The sequence below is a fragment of the Grampus griseus genome (genome assembly GCF_964374135.1).
Source record: "Grampus griseus genome assembly, chromosome: 7".
Classification (NCBI taxonomy): Eukaryota; Metazoa; Chordata; class Mammalia; order Artiodactyla; family Delphinidae; genus Grampus; species Grampus griseus.
In genome coordinates, this window is record NC_139001.1 from 24,489,214 (window position 1) to 24,504,777 (window position 15,564).

The 15,564-nt window shown below is 35.2% G+C and overlaps 1 protein-coding gene across 1 annotated transcript; it reads right to left on the reverse strand.

Moving 5' to 3' along the window:
- Positions 1-14,595: 14,595 nt before the first annotated feature.
- Positions 14,596-15,033, reverse strand: LOC309824669 (NADH dehydrogenase [ubiquinone] 1 alpha subcomplex assembly factor 4-like; the record flags this gene model as incomplete). Its single annotated transcript, XM_082657716.1, has 1 exon — positions 14,596-15,033. The coding sequence occupies one exon, from the start codon at positions 15,031-15,033 to the stop codon at positions 14,596-14,598; it is 438 nt and encodes a 145-aa protein (XP_082513842.1).
- Between the last annotated feature and the right edge of the window lie 531 nt (positions 15,034-15,564).

Consider the following 15,564-nt stretch of genomic DNA (forward strand, 5'->3'; position numbering starts at 1 on the left):
AAAAAATTATAATGTGAAAATAATTTTAAAAAATGATCATAGCAGCTAATGCTTATTAATTTCCTAGTGCAATGTCTATGTGGCAGCCATGAAAATTTCCTTTTCAGGTCTCGAACCTTGGTTACTCCTGACTACTAAAATGCTGAAGCTACACTTTCCATGATAGCTCCCAGCAAATGACTAAGCATGACATGGCTACTAATCCAAGCATTCTTGAGAGACATGGGACTCTTGTTTCATGCAGCTTTGGCTTCAGGACTCACCATTGGCTTTGTGAAACTTTTTTAGAACTGCACAGCAGTTTAAGACTTCCACCCAATTACCCTTCCTTCCCTCTCTTCCCTCTACTACAAATTTAGACTGCATTATGGTCTCCTGCACTGTGTATTTTCCCTCATAGGCATTTACCCTGATGAATCTCTTATATGTCTACTATAGTCTCGGCATCTGCTTCTAACAGGACTCAGAGTAACAATCTAGTATGTAGTAAGTGTTCAGTATCATTATTATTTTCTAAAGTAACACCCCAAAATAAGCGCTACTGTTATCTCAATTTTACATGAAAATGTGTTTGTACTGATTTTTGCAGGTCATCTTTCCACACTGGCCAAGTTCTACATCTGTGGAGGCACTTGTTAGTCCTATCCTTTCTATACTGGTTTGATGTAGAAAGACCCTTTTTCTTCTTTCAGTTTTCGTCCATCAATTTCACAAGATTCTGAATCTCTATACTTTTCCAAAGTTCATGTTTCAAATTTTGTATTACAGTTTTATTCAGGTAGCTCTAGTTATCCCTGCTTTAATTTTAAGCAAATACATACCAATGCTGAATCACAAATAGATCTATTCTACTTTAACGCACTTTCTAAAACATGCCTGCAACTGCTGCCAAGTTACCCAAGGAGTGGACTTTCTTTGTGTGGCTATTCCTACTCTTTCTTTGTGTACAAGCTCTGAGTTTTTGCGGTGCTATTGGAGCTATGTGGGACAGGAATGCATTGTACGGACCACCTTCAAATTTGACAGGAAGGAAAGAATTTCAGCTTAAACTCTGTAGATTCTCTGGCAGAGCCGAAGTCATTTACCCTGTCAGATATTAATCTTCCCATTCCTGGTTTCACAATCTCTTCATCGTCTCCCAATAACAGTCCCTCTGGGAAGTAGAATACTCTGGTTTTACTGATTAACTTTCTCAGGACTCTCCAATCAATCTACTTTAGTTTTCTATGCATTCAATGTATTATCTCTAAAAAGTAAAGTCTTGATTATTATATAGTAATTCTATAATTGTTCTTCATAGAAGATTCATAGCACTTTCTAGATTATCCATTTCCTACTGGTTTCCTTGCCCCATAGCTCCCTGATAGTTCTTTGAAACTCAAGGTCAAGTCATAGACCAACCTGATGAGAATGAGGATAGCCTTTGACCAGTTTGATTTCTCTATTTATTCATGCTCTCCTGCAATATAATTTGAGGTAGCTAAAGTCTAAATAAATGGTTTATTTTTACTATTTTTATGGGGCATATATTGGGTCTTCCTGGTTTAAAAAAATACTTCATAACACTTGTTAAAGGCAGTAAAGAATATTTTATTTCAGAGGGAAGTACTACTGCAATGGGGGATAGAGATCAGACTCAACTCTGAATAGAACAAAGACAAATGGAGATTTATAACCAAAGAGCAGAGTGGGGGTTAATGAATGGAAAATTGCTAAGAGAAAACATCAAGGCTGGGGCCATTCTTGTTAGATCTAATAAACAGGATTCTTGCTGAAGGCAGTCCAGAATGTTAAGATATTGAAAGTGGGAGATGAAGAATTTGATCAGATATCCTGGGTATCAGATTCCAAGGGTGAGGGAACCTTTGCTAAACGGAATCAGATACCAAGGGTGAGGGAACCTTTGCTAAACGAAATCAATTTCTTGATGAAACTGGATGAAGCTGGCCAAGGACAGGTTGGGGCCTAGAGAAGGGGGCTCTGAGGAGCATGATTCAAGTGTGGAAAGAGTTTCTTTGTCATTTAATCAAATGGAGTAGTCTGCGCCTATTTAATATGAGATGCCTCTTACTATTGAACAACCAAGAGCTATCAGAATCAATGAAGAAAGCATATGCTGAAGAACAACAAAAGAAGTGAAATTTGACTGTGAAACTGTAACCTAATCTTCTTTTAAATAGTAAGAAAAGTAAAGGGCAGCTAAAAAACTGAAAATTTGAAAATACCTTATGGGTTATATATATGCAAATAATGCAACTTATCAAAAAACTTAAGAAATTTCTGGAATACTTTCAAAATTGTTACTTTCTAACAATTTTAGATGGCTAAAAGAACCTTGTTTAAAGTCAGTTTCTCTTCTTAAACAATACTTAGTATAGTCCCCTAAGACAACAAAAAAATACCTGCTATAGTAATTTTCTATTTTTGTATAATATTAAATATTTTTGCATTCTCATTTCAGAGTTCTGTAGCAAATATCAGTTTTTACTTTATTTAAAAAATCCAAATGTTTCTGTTTCATATTTCTCTCATCAACTGCTTGTTGTTTGTGGGAAAAACAATTTTTAAAGATTCATAATGAAATTAAATACTTCATTAAGTAACACATTTGGAAACATAGTAGTGAGGAAGTGATTTGCTCCTAAATGAAGCAAAGAGCTCTCTCTATATTTTTAAGACCTTGATAAATCTTGTAAGTTAAATCAACTGTGATTATCTGAGAATATTAACTGAGATAGAGTATGTAAGGTAAATGTTCACCTAGAAAAATTCTAGTAGCACCTAATAGACAAAAAAAATGTATATTAAAATAATTGTATTTAACTACAGAAGAAGGAAGTGACTGAAAATATCTTGAGGCCAGAGAATAGTAGAATATAAATTTGAATCAAGAACCTAAAAGTGGTGATGCATCTCAGTGATCTGAAAGCACCAATGGAAATATTACTCAGCCATAAAAAGAAACAAAATTGAGTTATTTGTAGTGAGGTGGGTGGATGGACTTAGAGTCTGTTATCTCTAAGTCCATCACTTGGAGTGAAGTAAGTCAGAAAGAGAAAAACAAATACCATATGCTAACGCATATATATGGAATATGAGCCTAGTTGCAGGGCAGGAATAAGGATGTAGACATAGAGAATGGACCTGATGACGAGATGGGAGGGCGAAGCTGGGGCAAAATGAGAGTAGCATTGACATACACTACCGAATGTAAAATAGTTGGCTGGTGGGAAGCAGCAGCATAGCACAGGGAGATCGGCTTTGTGCTTTGCGATGACCTAGAGGGGTGGGATAGGGAGGATGGGAAGGAGGCTCAAGAGGGAGGGGATATGGGGACATGTGTATGCATATGGCTGATTCATTTTGGTGTACAACAGAAACTAACACAGTATTGTGAAGCAATTATACTCAAGAGCTATTAATAAATAAATAAATAAAAGCACCATATTTCTCTTCTCATTTCTAGTAGGACCTCATTTATCATATTTTGTGTGTTTGAGCACAATTTAAACACACTTTTTAAAATTCATATCACCACTAAGTTATGGGAATTTTAGCTATTTTGACACTAATAATTTTCTCTTTTTCTCTGGGAATTATAGAATAAGAGTTTTTTACACTAAGAAAAATTCTATTTTTACTATAGAATTATAGTACAGTATATCCTCTCTCAAAAGCTAAAACAAGCAGATTTTTTATATGATTTCTTTTTTTTTAAACAAAAAACATCAAAAATGAGCACAAAACCTCTGAGGTTTTTAGAAGTTTGCTATTTCCTCAAGTGAAAATAAATTAGGAAATCTTTCCCACAGTTTAGCTGCATTAAAAAAAAAAAAAAAACTGAATTCCTTCAGTGAAAGCAATAGAAGGAAAATCTTCTGACCTTGACCACATGTATAATTATCTTGCAAATGAAGTGGAGCAGTGTGTGACTTTTTTAATGAGACAAAATTTGCATCAAGTTGTAATCTGACTGCTGGTGTACACCACTTGAACCTGACCCTAGGGTTAAACCAGTTCTAGTTAATTTATAAAAATAACACATACCTGTAAGGTTAGCCTGGAGTATATGATTTACTAATACTACACTACATTTTAAAACTTTCAACTTAGTTTGTTGCTTTCTTTTAATCTAATGCACTAGAAACAATTTTAAAGGTGGTATTTTCATCTTAATTGTCTTTAAAAATTCCAATTTAATATAATAGGCGAAGGATGAAGTAAGCTTTAGAATATATGTCTGTTTTCCTTAATGCTCTATATAATTAATCTCGTTATATTGCATGAATTGTCCTCAGTTTCTCCATATGAACATGGAACATCCATTTAAGTGTACTTTGATCCTGTTAAAATTGAAAAGGGTTATTTTTCTGAATGTTCTTCCATGATTAACTAGATAAATCAATACTTAGAGGAGAGGGACATGAGTCAGTGTTGATACAATGCCTAAACAAAGGCCCAGTTTCTTGAGTTTATACCTGTCAATGAGTTGTGTGGGTATGTGTAGAAAAGTATTACATAAAGAGTTCCCTGATTTAGGATTCAAGTTCAGTATGATGTAGTCTGCTCAGGACGGTTCCAGTTTATTCCAATTATCCTGGCATAATTATTAATTGTGCTCCCTATTTCTCTCAAAAGTGTCTGGTCTGGAAGATAAACTGTAATCCCTAGAGAAGACATATGAGTTAAGGTCCTTAAGTCCAAGAAGGAATGGTGAAACCAGAGATATTGTCAAAACAGTGACAAATGGGCTAATTGTGGATCAGGAGTATATTTGAAAACAGAACCTTTGGAAAGTGTAAAAGTTTCAATAATGAACAATATCAGGCCTTTAGTAGCAAGTGTGGATTGATGTTGGAACTTTGGTCAGGATTGCTCCTAGGGCAGTATTCCTCAAACTTTTCGATTACACTAGACATGCAAGAGGTATTTGCTAAAATGTGGATTCTCAGGCCTCACTCCAGACCTGTAGAATGAGACTCTCCTGGGGTAGGCATGGAATTAGCATTTTAAATAATCTTCCTGATGACACCTAGTCACACTAAAACATTGTAATAGAGTTGAGAGAGGGGCCAACAGTTTGAAAAAACAGGTGCCATCTACAGTTTTGTGAAGGTGGATTGGTTGAATATAAAATACACACACACTTACTAGAATATGAAAGCTGTCCTCTTTGGTCCTGGGATGATTTTAACAATATTTGCATTATATTTTGTAATATGGGTCATCATGTCCTGAGTATAATAGAAAGGTTATGATAGACCAAGAGCAGAGTTTATTGGTTTGCCATATCCTATTGTATAAGTGTTTTCTTTTGTAAATGATATAAAGGTAAGAATTCCTGGGGGGAAAATGACAACTCAAGTGGAAAAAAGAGTAACCCAAGCTATTTGTAGTTCTTCTGAGAGCACTGGGCCAGGTCTGGCTCTTAAAATATAAATCTTTATACAAATGTGTTTGGGGAAAAGAGAATAAATATTCTTACAATGTTTAAGTTATGATATGCTGGATGTTAGGCAGTACATTCCATAGAAACTGGGGGAATTTGTTTCCAAGTCAACAGTGACACTTCATGTACTTTAACCTTGCCACTCAAAATGTGGTCCGCAACCAGCAGTATTGACTTATAAGAAATGCGGAATAACAAGCCTCACCTCAGACCAACTTAATCAGAATCTATATTTTAATAAGATCCTCAGGTCATTCATAGGTGTCTTAAAGTTTGAGAAGCACTGCTCTCCAAGGAGAAGTGTCTGACCTGAAGAAAATTTTGCTTATATTTGTGAAGCCTAACTTCAGTGGAACATGGAAAGTTAGGATGAGTTTACTAGAAAGTTATTATGCAAATAATAGCATTTTATTCCAGTCCTGCTATGATTCAGAATACCGGCAAGAACATCTTTAACAAAAGCAAAAACATCTCACTGGCAGTTCAGGTAGTTCAGAGCAGTGTGGTGCCCTCACAGTAGACTGAAATTTTGTCTGTGATTTTTGGCTCTCAAAGTAAAAAAGAAATATATGTCTGTGTCATAAATGACTTTTTAAGATAGTAAGCAAAATTGCATCATTGACATCAAGTGTCTACAAACCAATATTGGTTGAAAGTGCATTTTGTATCTATGAGCTTTCAAGAAATCTTTGGCAGAGTTTTATTCTGGAAGAAAAATATATAACTCACAAAAGAAAAGGTGAAATAAAAAGATAGATTCCGTTAACTCTGAAGGGAAATGGTACATTTATAAGTTTGTCTTCCATCTATAATAGCCTCCTGATATCTAAATGAAAAGAAGGCAGAAATATTATATAAATATTGTAAAGTAGAAATCTAGTCAAGTCCTCAATTAAAGGGAAACTGTTGGAAAAGAGGTCACAGATACGCCAAAATCACAGTGAACACAAACTAAGCAAAACATCAAAAAACAGTGATTTACTATAAACTTTTTTTTTCAAAATTATGTTCATTATTTCAGCAGTTTAGAACAGCATTTCTCAAAGAGTATTCTCTAGAACATCAGTGCTTCCCTATGCTTTGGCAGCTTCCCAAATGCCTGCTTATGAAGGAATTCTTCTGAGCATTCTGTTTGAGAAACACTGCATGCTTTACTCACTTTTCATTGAAAAAAATGTTTATGGAGTAAGTTAGAACCTTTTGTATGTTAGGCATTGCATATAAAAAGCTATGAGTAGACTTGAGGTAAGGACATCCGTTTAAGTTTACTCCATCTGGGGGTTTTCAAAACGTTTGCTCTCCTTTCCACCATTGGATCTCATGTTGTTACCATTCTTCGTGTTTCAAATCTCTGGCTTACCTGTGCCATGATTAATCCTAATCCACAAAAGTCTGAAGGCTCTAATTACTTTGCCTCCTGTGTAACTTTAAGTAATCTTTGCTTGTTTATTCCATATTAATCCCTTAAATGGTATTCCTTATGACTGCTATTGATGAAATCAAACCAGAATTCATCTTATCCTGGGTATCGTAAAAAGATTTTTCTTTCCTTCATTTATTTCTCCTTCACTCTTCTTGAGGAACTTGATGCCAAAAAATACCTTCATTTTCTTTTTCAAATTACAAACCATTGGCTTCCTGATTCCACATTGTATTGGAAGTTATATAACACATTTTCTTTGCTCCAGATATTCCAGACTTCAGACTTATGTTGAATTGTAGGCATAATTCTTTTTTCCTTCAAGTGTAGCAGTCAACACATATGGTATCTAAAGTTGACTAATAAATTCCAAACAATAGGCATCTTTGTGTATGTGGATGTTTTTGCTGATTTTTAACAATTTTACTATTTTTTATATTTTATAAATTATTTTTACAGTGATGAATCAGAAAACTTCAAATCCACTTGTCATAACATATCAAGATAATTATTATGGGTTAGAAAAGTATGTTTCACTGATGTACTTATGCCTCCATTTGTGTTTAACCCACATACTACTTGCATAAGTAAAATTAGTAATTGTAATCTGTTCCAAAATGTGTTACACTGACCCTTGAACAATGAAGGGGATGGGGCATCAGAGTCAAAAATCAGAGTATAATTTAGAGTTGGCCCTCTGTATTTACGCTTCCTCCGTATCCATGGTTCCACATTCACAAATTCAACCAAGTGTAGATGGTGTAGTACCGTAGTATTTACTATTAAGAAGAAATCTGTGTATAAGTGGCCCATTCAGTTCAAACCCATGTTGTTCAAGGGTCAACTGTATTTATAAAAGCCTATCAATTTTATATTGTGAAAAATATAATCATCTATTATATAATATGGGTTTTAACTTACTCCATGTCTTATTTTGAAGCCTTTTGAATATGTATTATAGTTCCTCTTTATCCAATTTAGAACTTTTACAATTTAGACATAACATTCTACTCCATTGATAGTAATTGATACTTTAAAAAGGATACAGAGGCAAAGGTACCACTATAGGACAATATTTAGATTCTATTTCTTACTGAATGGCTTTCTTTCAGGATTCAGACATGTAATGGTAAAACTGGTAAGCAATAATTTAAATTAAAACAAAGTATTTTCCTTAATATATTATTGCATAAGAACTTATCCAAACATAAACCTTCATAAAGTAATCTATTTTTACTTGCTTGATTATGAAATATGAGCACTGAAATTAATGATGTTCCCCAGATGTATTTATATTACCCCCTTGGAATTTATGTTTTTCCAGCCAAGAGAGAATGTTGTCATGAATTGAAATAGTTACTTAAATTTCTGTATTTGAATCATGTTTAAATAATCTAAATTTATTGGTATCAGATTTGTAATAAATTAAGTATGAATCTTGAGAGATACCTTGTTCTATTTATCCATTCATTCAGGTAACATTTATTGAATGTGTACCATATGCCATGCATTGAGTGAGACTGAGACATATACACAAGGCACAGCTTGAGTCAGTCATGGAAACAAATAATTATAACGCAAAATGACAAGTGCTAAAATACTTATATTAACTACTACTAGCCATTGCTAAATTACCAATAAGTTTGTTTTAACTAATAATGCCTTGGTGCTACAGGAATAGAAATAATGAGATTTATTTTTTTATTGTTCATTCGTTTATTCACTTATTCAACAAATAATTATTGAGCACCTACTTTGTGCCAGGCTCTGTCCTTTCTGTGACGATATGTCAGTGAACAAAATTTCAAATATGCCTTCTGCCCTGGGGATTACATTGTAGGGGTATGAAGAAAAATTTCCAGTAAGTATCCTGGGTATTGAAAGATAAGTAGTCATTCAGTAGATAGAGCAAAATATGAAGAAAAGAGAGAGAAAGAGAGAATTAAGAGTGGTAAATAATAAATAGAATTGGATTCTAGCTAACTTTATCATAAATTTATTGAGAGAATTTGGAAAAGTTAAATCATCCACGAATCTTTTCATACATGTGCAGTTCTGCAGGTACCCATATTTTGAGGTTTTTAAAAAGTTATGGATGGAAGAGGGTATAATTTTAAGTGAGTATAATATTAAACTATTTAAGGAGAACAAACCAGTGGTTATGGGTTGGGGGGGATGGGCAAAATAGGGGAAGGGGATTAAGAAGTACAAACTTCTAGTTATAAAACAAGTCATGGGGATGTAATGTGCAGCATAGGGAATATAGTAAATAATATTGTAATAACTTTGTATGGTGACAAATGGTAACGAGACTTATTGTAGTGATCATTTCATAATGTTTGTTTTTTTAACATCTTTATTGGAGTATAATTGCTTTACAATAGTGTGTTAGTTTCTGCTTTACAACAAAATGAATCAGTTATATATATACAATAATGTTTAAATATATCAGATTACTATGTTGTGCATCTGAAAATAATATGTCAGTTTTACTTCAAAAAATAAATAATTTAAAAAATAATAAACAAAAAGGAAGCATATCGCCTGAAATAAGCCTCCAATCTAGTGTGCTTCTTATTTTAATAGACATGGCAGTACCACTATCTGAGTAGGAATAGTCCCTTTGGAGCAGTTATTGTAATGGGTTTATGTAATATGTCCCTTAACTGACTTAGTCAAGGATAGTTTCTTGTTAGGAATAAAGATGATGAACCCAGGACCAGTGGTTCCAAAGCTCTGGTCCACAAACAAACTGCATTAAAATGACTGAAGGGGTTAAAAACAACAGCAAAAACAACTACCCATTTGCCATCCCCTAAAACTGGAATTCTGACTAAATAGATGTATGGGTGGGCCTCAGAAGCAATATATATTTTTAAAGCTACCCAGATTATGTTATTGTATGGACGAATGTTGGAACTATTACTGAAGATTTGTTATGACCACCCAGATTCAGAAATTTCAGACTGAATAAGAAATGAATAAGATCATTTACTGGTGCTCCAAAATCTAGCAATTAGAATGCATTTTAACCAGATTTTCCCAGGTTATAGCCTGGTGTATGGTAGGCACTAAATTATTTGTTGAATGAATGAGCAAACTTTGAGTATACTTTACTATGATGTACTAAATTTAAGTGTGTGTGTAAGTATATACATGTGTAGTCTGTATTTTAATCACCTAACAGGAATCGTCTCTGGGGATTGTTAGAATTTCTTTATCTAAGGAAATAGATAAAGATCATTGATAAAGATCATGATCTCATGCTGATCAGTATCCTATTCTATATCCATTTCTTTCTAGACTTATGTCCTCCTCTTCTTTAGTTGTAGAATCCCTGAGAAGGAAAAAAAAATCACCACCTGCCTTTCAATGGTTTACATAGCTCCAGAGATTTTTAGCAGGGAGAATTCAAATTTCCTTTTGGACCTTATCACAAAGAAACCCAAATAGACATTCTTTTCATTCACCCATTTTTTAAACTTTAAATTGTTCCCCTAAGTGTCAAGATCAAAAAGATCACCAGTCTTTGGAACTGAGGAGACCATTTGTATTCCAACCCAGAGAAAAATTGAACTCTTTTCATCTTTCTCTGTGTGGATCACAGGAATAATGCCAGAAATCTTAGAAAGGGTCTAAGAATAATAAAATAATAATGAAGGCATTAATTATATTAACTAATTATAGAGTTAAAAAAATAAGACAGATAAGATAAATTTAGAATAAGCTGTATTTGGTTTGAAAGAGCAAAGGCAGAGTGGTGGCATGATTTTTGCCTTCAGGCGTAGAGAGGCATACTTTCAGAACAATTTAAATAGTCTCTTCTAAAGAAACAAATTTATGCTTACATTTATTAGTTAATTTGTCTTGAAAATGCCTTAGGTAGTTTAAAACTAATTATATATGGATGACCTGAGGCAATAGGATGCATGATCGGGTGGGTCTTCTGCAGCTGTTCTTTAACACAATATAGACTCATTTGTGCTTAAGTATTGCACTGGTGTTTGTCATTGAGTTTAAGACTGTTATTAGTCAAATAAATGCTTCTTTAGCACTAACTGTAGATAAGTCACTATGCAAAAAGGGCAAAAAACACATGAAACATTAATTCCTGTCTTCGAGAAAGTTTATAAATAACAAAAGGAGAGTTGTATTCAAAAATGTATATTTCTCAGAGAGGGTTAAGATCTCACCAGTGGTACACACTACTTTGATTTAGTTTAATAAAATTATCTCTAACCACAATGTATAATGGATAGAAGCTCTAGATTGGCATCTGTTATTTATTTTAAAATATTACAATTTTTCCATCTCTCTGGGTGACACTTTTGTAATCTAAAAAATAAAGGAGTGAGGAATAGGTTTTCTCTAAGTTGCTTTCTTACTTTAATAGTTTGTCCTGTAGCATGTTCATGTTAGTGTGTGTACAGTCTTGGTTTGCAAGATTCCCTTAACTGGAGGATGTCAGCGTTGAGAAATTCTAGGTTCAGCCCACATATGAACTAGTTGTGTGACTGTGGTTGAGTCAATGAAAAGTTGAACCAGTTGCTATACAAGGTCATTTCTAGTTTTAAATAGTCTCATAGGTTAAAGGGATGGAAAGCCTAGATCATTAGCAAAACATACAAGAAGACACATATAGGATCCTGCAAAACTAGGGGTACAAAGATTCTCACCCTTTCTCTACTAGGTAGAGAAGAATACACACACCTACGCACACATTCCTGTGCGTATGTCTGCCATTAGTTATGGCTATAGATGGCTCATAACCAGAGGCAGCTTATGTGATTAGGTATAAATATGTACATCATTCCCCCCACATTTATTTTCTAATCATAGGGGTTTTCATCAAATCAGGAGGAAAAAAGGAAGAGAGAGAGGGGCAAGATGGAAGCTTGAAGCCTAACTACCTTTCCATCCCTCCTTTCTCCAAACACTATCCACTGCATCATTTCCTTGGAATATGGGGCACTTGATCCTCAGTTTTGACACCATCCCAGCTCAGTGTCAGGGACTAAGTCCCAACCCATTCTTCAGGAGAAAGCCCCAAACCACTTGCTCCTTGGAGCAACCACTCACAGAGACAGGAAACCTACTGATACAGTGGGGGAAAAACAAACAAACAAACATTTACTCTGGCTTAAGATCATTCCACATTCAAATATTGTGTCTACCCCTTTCTAGCTGTTGACCCCATGCGAGTTGCTAAACCTTCCCAAGCTTATGTTTCCTCATGTGAAAAAAATGAAACTGGTAACTGTGTTTAAGATTGCTTTGAGATGGTAGATAACTTTAATACTTCATTAGGTACTCTCTCACTACCTAATGATAGATAGATACTATCTCCTAGATAGTAGTTGCTTTTATTATATATCTAAAATTATATATTTGCACGGCAAATCAAATGCATAGACTCATTTATTGTTAAGGGCATATTTATGAATACACATGTATATCCATGGTCCTACCCATTAGGGTAATCACATTTGTTATATAAAAATTTACCCAGTAGTTACTCTTCTAGCTCCTAAGAGTATTTGCTCTTCAAGGAGGATCCTTTAGAGACCATCTAATCTAGTGACTTTCAAATTTTATGTTTTAGAGATAGGATTCCATGATAGTTATTTAAAAAAAAAAAAAAAAAAAGCTGGTATAGGGGTTAGCGGCAGAGGAGCTGGTGATTAGGGGAGGTTGAGTGGGTTGGTCTCCAGATGACCTCACCCACTTTTCAACCAGAATAACTCCAGTCATGTATGTTTAGCTTTAATGTATTTTTTCTGGAAGTGCTTTTTATTGTTTAAGTCACACCTCCATCACCAAAAGCAACAACAACAACAACAAAAAAACCACATAGATTCAGTCCAGCCCCTCATTGTCATACGAGGACTGAACCCAGCAGGCCTTAAGTGACTTGTGGAAGGTAACATAATGGTTGTTAATGGCCAAACCAGAGATTAAAACCACTTTTTCTGCCCTTTGTTTAATTGTTTGGTTTATTTTTTCCTCCCTTTCTCTTCATTTCCTTCACCTAACTCACTTTTTTGAAAAGTTTCTGGGTTGGAATTTCAGAGGTTGATGCATAGGAAACTGAAGGGGTTTTAAATTAAACCTGTTTTTAGTATATGTTTCTGTCATATGCTCTAAAATGTTTACTAAAACATAGGATAAATGTAATGCATTTGTGACTGTAATTTAAAAATTGGTTATTTTGGGGGCTTCCCTGGTGGCGCAGTGGTTGAGAGTCCGCCTGCCGATGCAGGGGACACGGGTTCGTGCCCCGGTCCGGGAAGATCCCACATGCCGCGGAGCGGCTGGGCCCGTGAGCCATGGCCACTGAGCCTGCGCGTCCGGAGCGTGTGCTCCGCAACGGGAGAGGCCCCAACAGTGAGAGGCCCGCATACCAAAAAAAAAAAAAAAAAAAGGTTATTTTGGGCAAAAGTCATCAAATGTCATATTCCATCTAGGAAATGCATGAATAAAAATGGCCATAGTCAGCATTAAATATTTTATAAGGAGACAGTTTACAGCTGTATTCAGCTACTGTATTAGAATCTCAAACTAAAAGGAAATTAAACTAATTTTTTATGTAAACAAATTGTTTTCATAAGGAAGCACAAGGGAAATTAAGTGTATAATCATGCCTGAAAGTCAGGATTTTTCCAGGAAGCAAGTTTCTTGTGTGAATTTCTTGAGGTATTTGGGAATATCACCATGAACCCTCCAAATTCCTTCTAATTTACATATCATGATGTGTGATAACCTCAAAGTTTCAGACATTTGAAGTTTTGAAGAATTAACAGACTTTTCTGAACCCTCTATTAATGGTGATTATTGTTGTAAACTATTATGACAATGGACTGTATTTTTAAATGATGACCATAACAATATCTCCAGTCTCACATGTTCCTCTGCAATGTGACCTTATTCTTCACCAACAAGAAGTGAATTCTATTTCCCCTCTTCTTGAATCTAGGAAGGCTGTGACTGCTTTGCCTGATAGACTACACACAAGTAGTAGTGTATGACTTCCAAGGCTGGGTCATAAAACTGATGCAGCTTCCATTGTGTTCACTAAGAGCTTTGAGCCACCATGTTAGAAGTTTGACTATTCTGAAGCCATTATCTTGTGACATGCTAAGCTACATGGAAAGGCCACATGAGGCACCCCTGGTTGGCAGGCAGTCTTATTCTTTGACTCATTCAACCCCAGACTCCAGCCATGTGATTGAAACCATCTTGGACCCACCAGACCATCCCATCTACCAGAAGAGTACCACTGAGTTTCCTCAATGACTAGAGAAGCAAAGGCACACCCATCTGAGCCCTGCTCATATTTCTCACCTACAGTATTGTGGTATTAATAAAATGAAAAAGTTGTCTTACACCACTAGTTTTTAGGGTCATTTATTTCACAGTAGTGAAAAACTATTATAGATTTAGTTAACAAGTATCAATTCATTAGGCCCAACTTGGAAATTCAGGGTTGATTAGAGCAGAAACATAATATCTATATGTTTTATTGGTTTGTTTAAAATTTTTATTTATTTTATTTTAATTTTATTTTTTAAATTTATATAATTTAATATGCTAAAAATGAGAAAATAAACAGGGTACGGGGACACAGAGTACATTAAGGAAAAGTAATTTCAGGATTCTCTTCATTTTGATTGTATTGCTTTCTTGCCTTCAGGGGGTAAGATTTTTGACTTCAAAAGTTATGAAATATTTAAGAAGAGAATTTACATCTTGCTATTTTCTCAGCAGTCCATGTGTCTGGATAAAGTTTATGATTATTGAGAAGTGTCAGTGCCTCTACAATGGAAATTTTGCCTTTGGGAATGTTCTTAATATTCATCATGTCAGGATGATGGTTTTCCGGCAAGCTGAACTCCTTTGGCTTCTGACGTTTTCCAGCATCCTTTACCTGCACAGAAGACACGGGATCTTTGGAATCGACATACACATCTTTTAGTAATGACAGCAGTTTGTCATTTTTTCTAGCAATTTCTCCCTTAATTTCTGGATGGCTGCTCATCTGCTTTCGCAGGAGGTTCTTGGTGGAGGGGTGCCTGGGAGCGGGGAAGGGCTTCATCTTGCTGATTTCCCATTGCGCCCGGTTCTCTAGGTTGAAATTCCTGATTGCATGAGTCACCGCAGCCCCCATCTCTTCACAACATGATGCCTGTAAGTTCACACCACACATGTGGTTAAACACTGTCATGGGCAACCTCCAGGGTGCACTGGGCTAAAAAATTGTTTTAAATAATAGCTTTCTTGAGGTATAATGTATATACATACCATAAAACCACCCATTTTAAGTGTACAATACAATGATTTTTAGTAAATTTACTGGGTTGTGTGGAATTAACATCATCTAAAATTAACCCAATTTTAGAACATTCCCTCCCACCCACCCCCAAAAAAAAGCCTTACAGAGGAATTTTAGAATATTTTCCATAAGTAGGTCCCTTGTGCCCAACTGCAGACAGTCCCTCTTCCTACCCCCAAAGCCACTTAAGTTTAACTTTTTTCTGCCTCTGTAGAACTGATGATGTGCCTTTGATCTGGTTTTGGACTCCCAGGGAGTTCAAGTGCAGAAGATCAAGCAAAACGTGTGAATCTGGAGCTTCCTTGAATACTGGGTCTGAGTTATTTTCCTGTTAGACTCTGCCTTGTTCTCCAAGAGCTCTTTAGT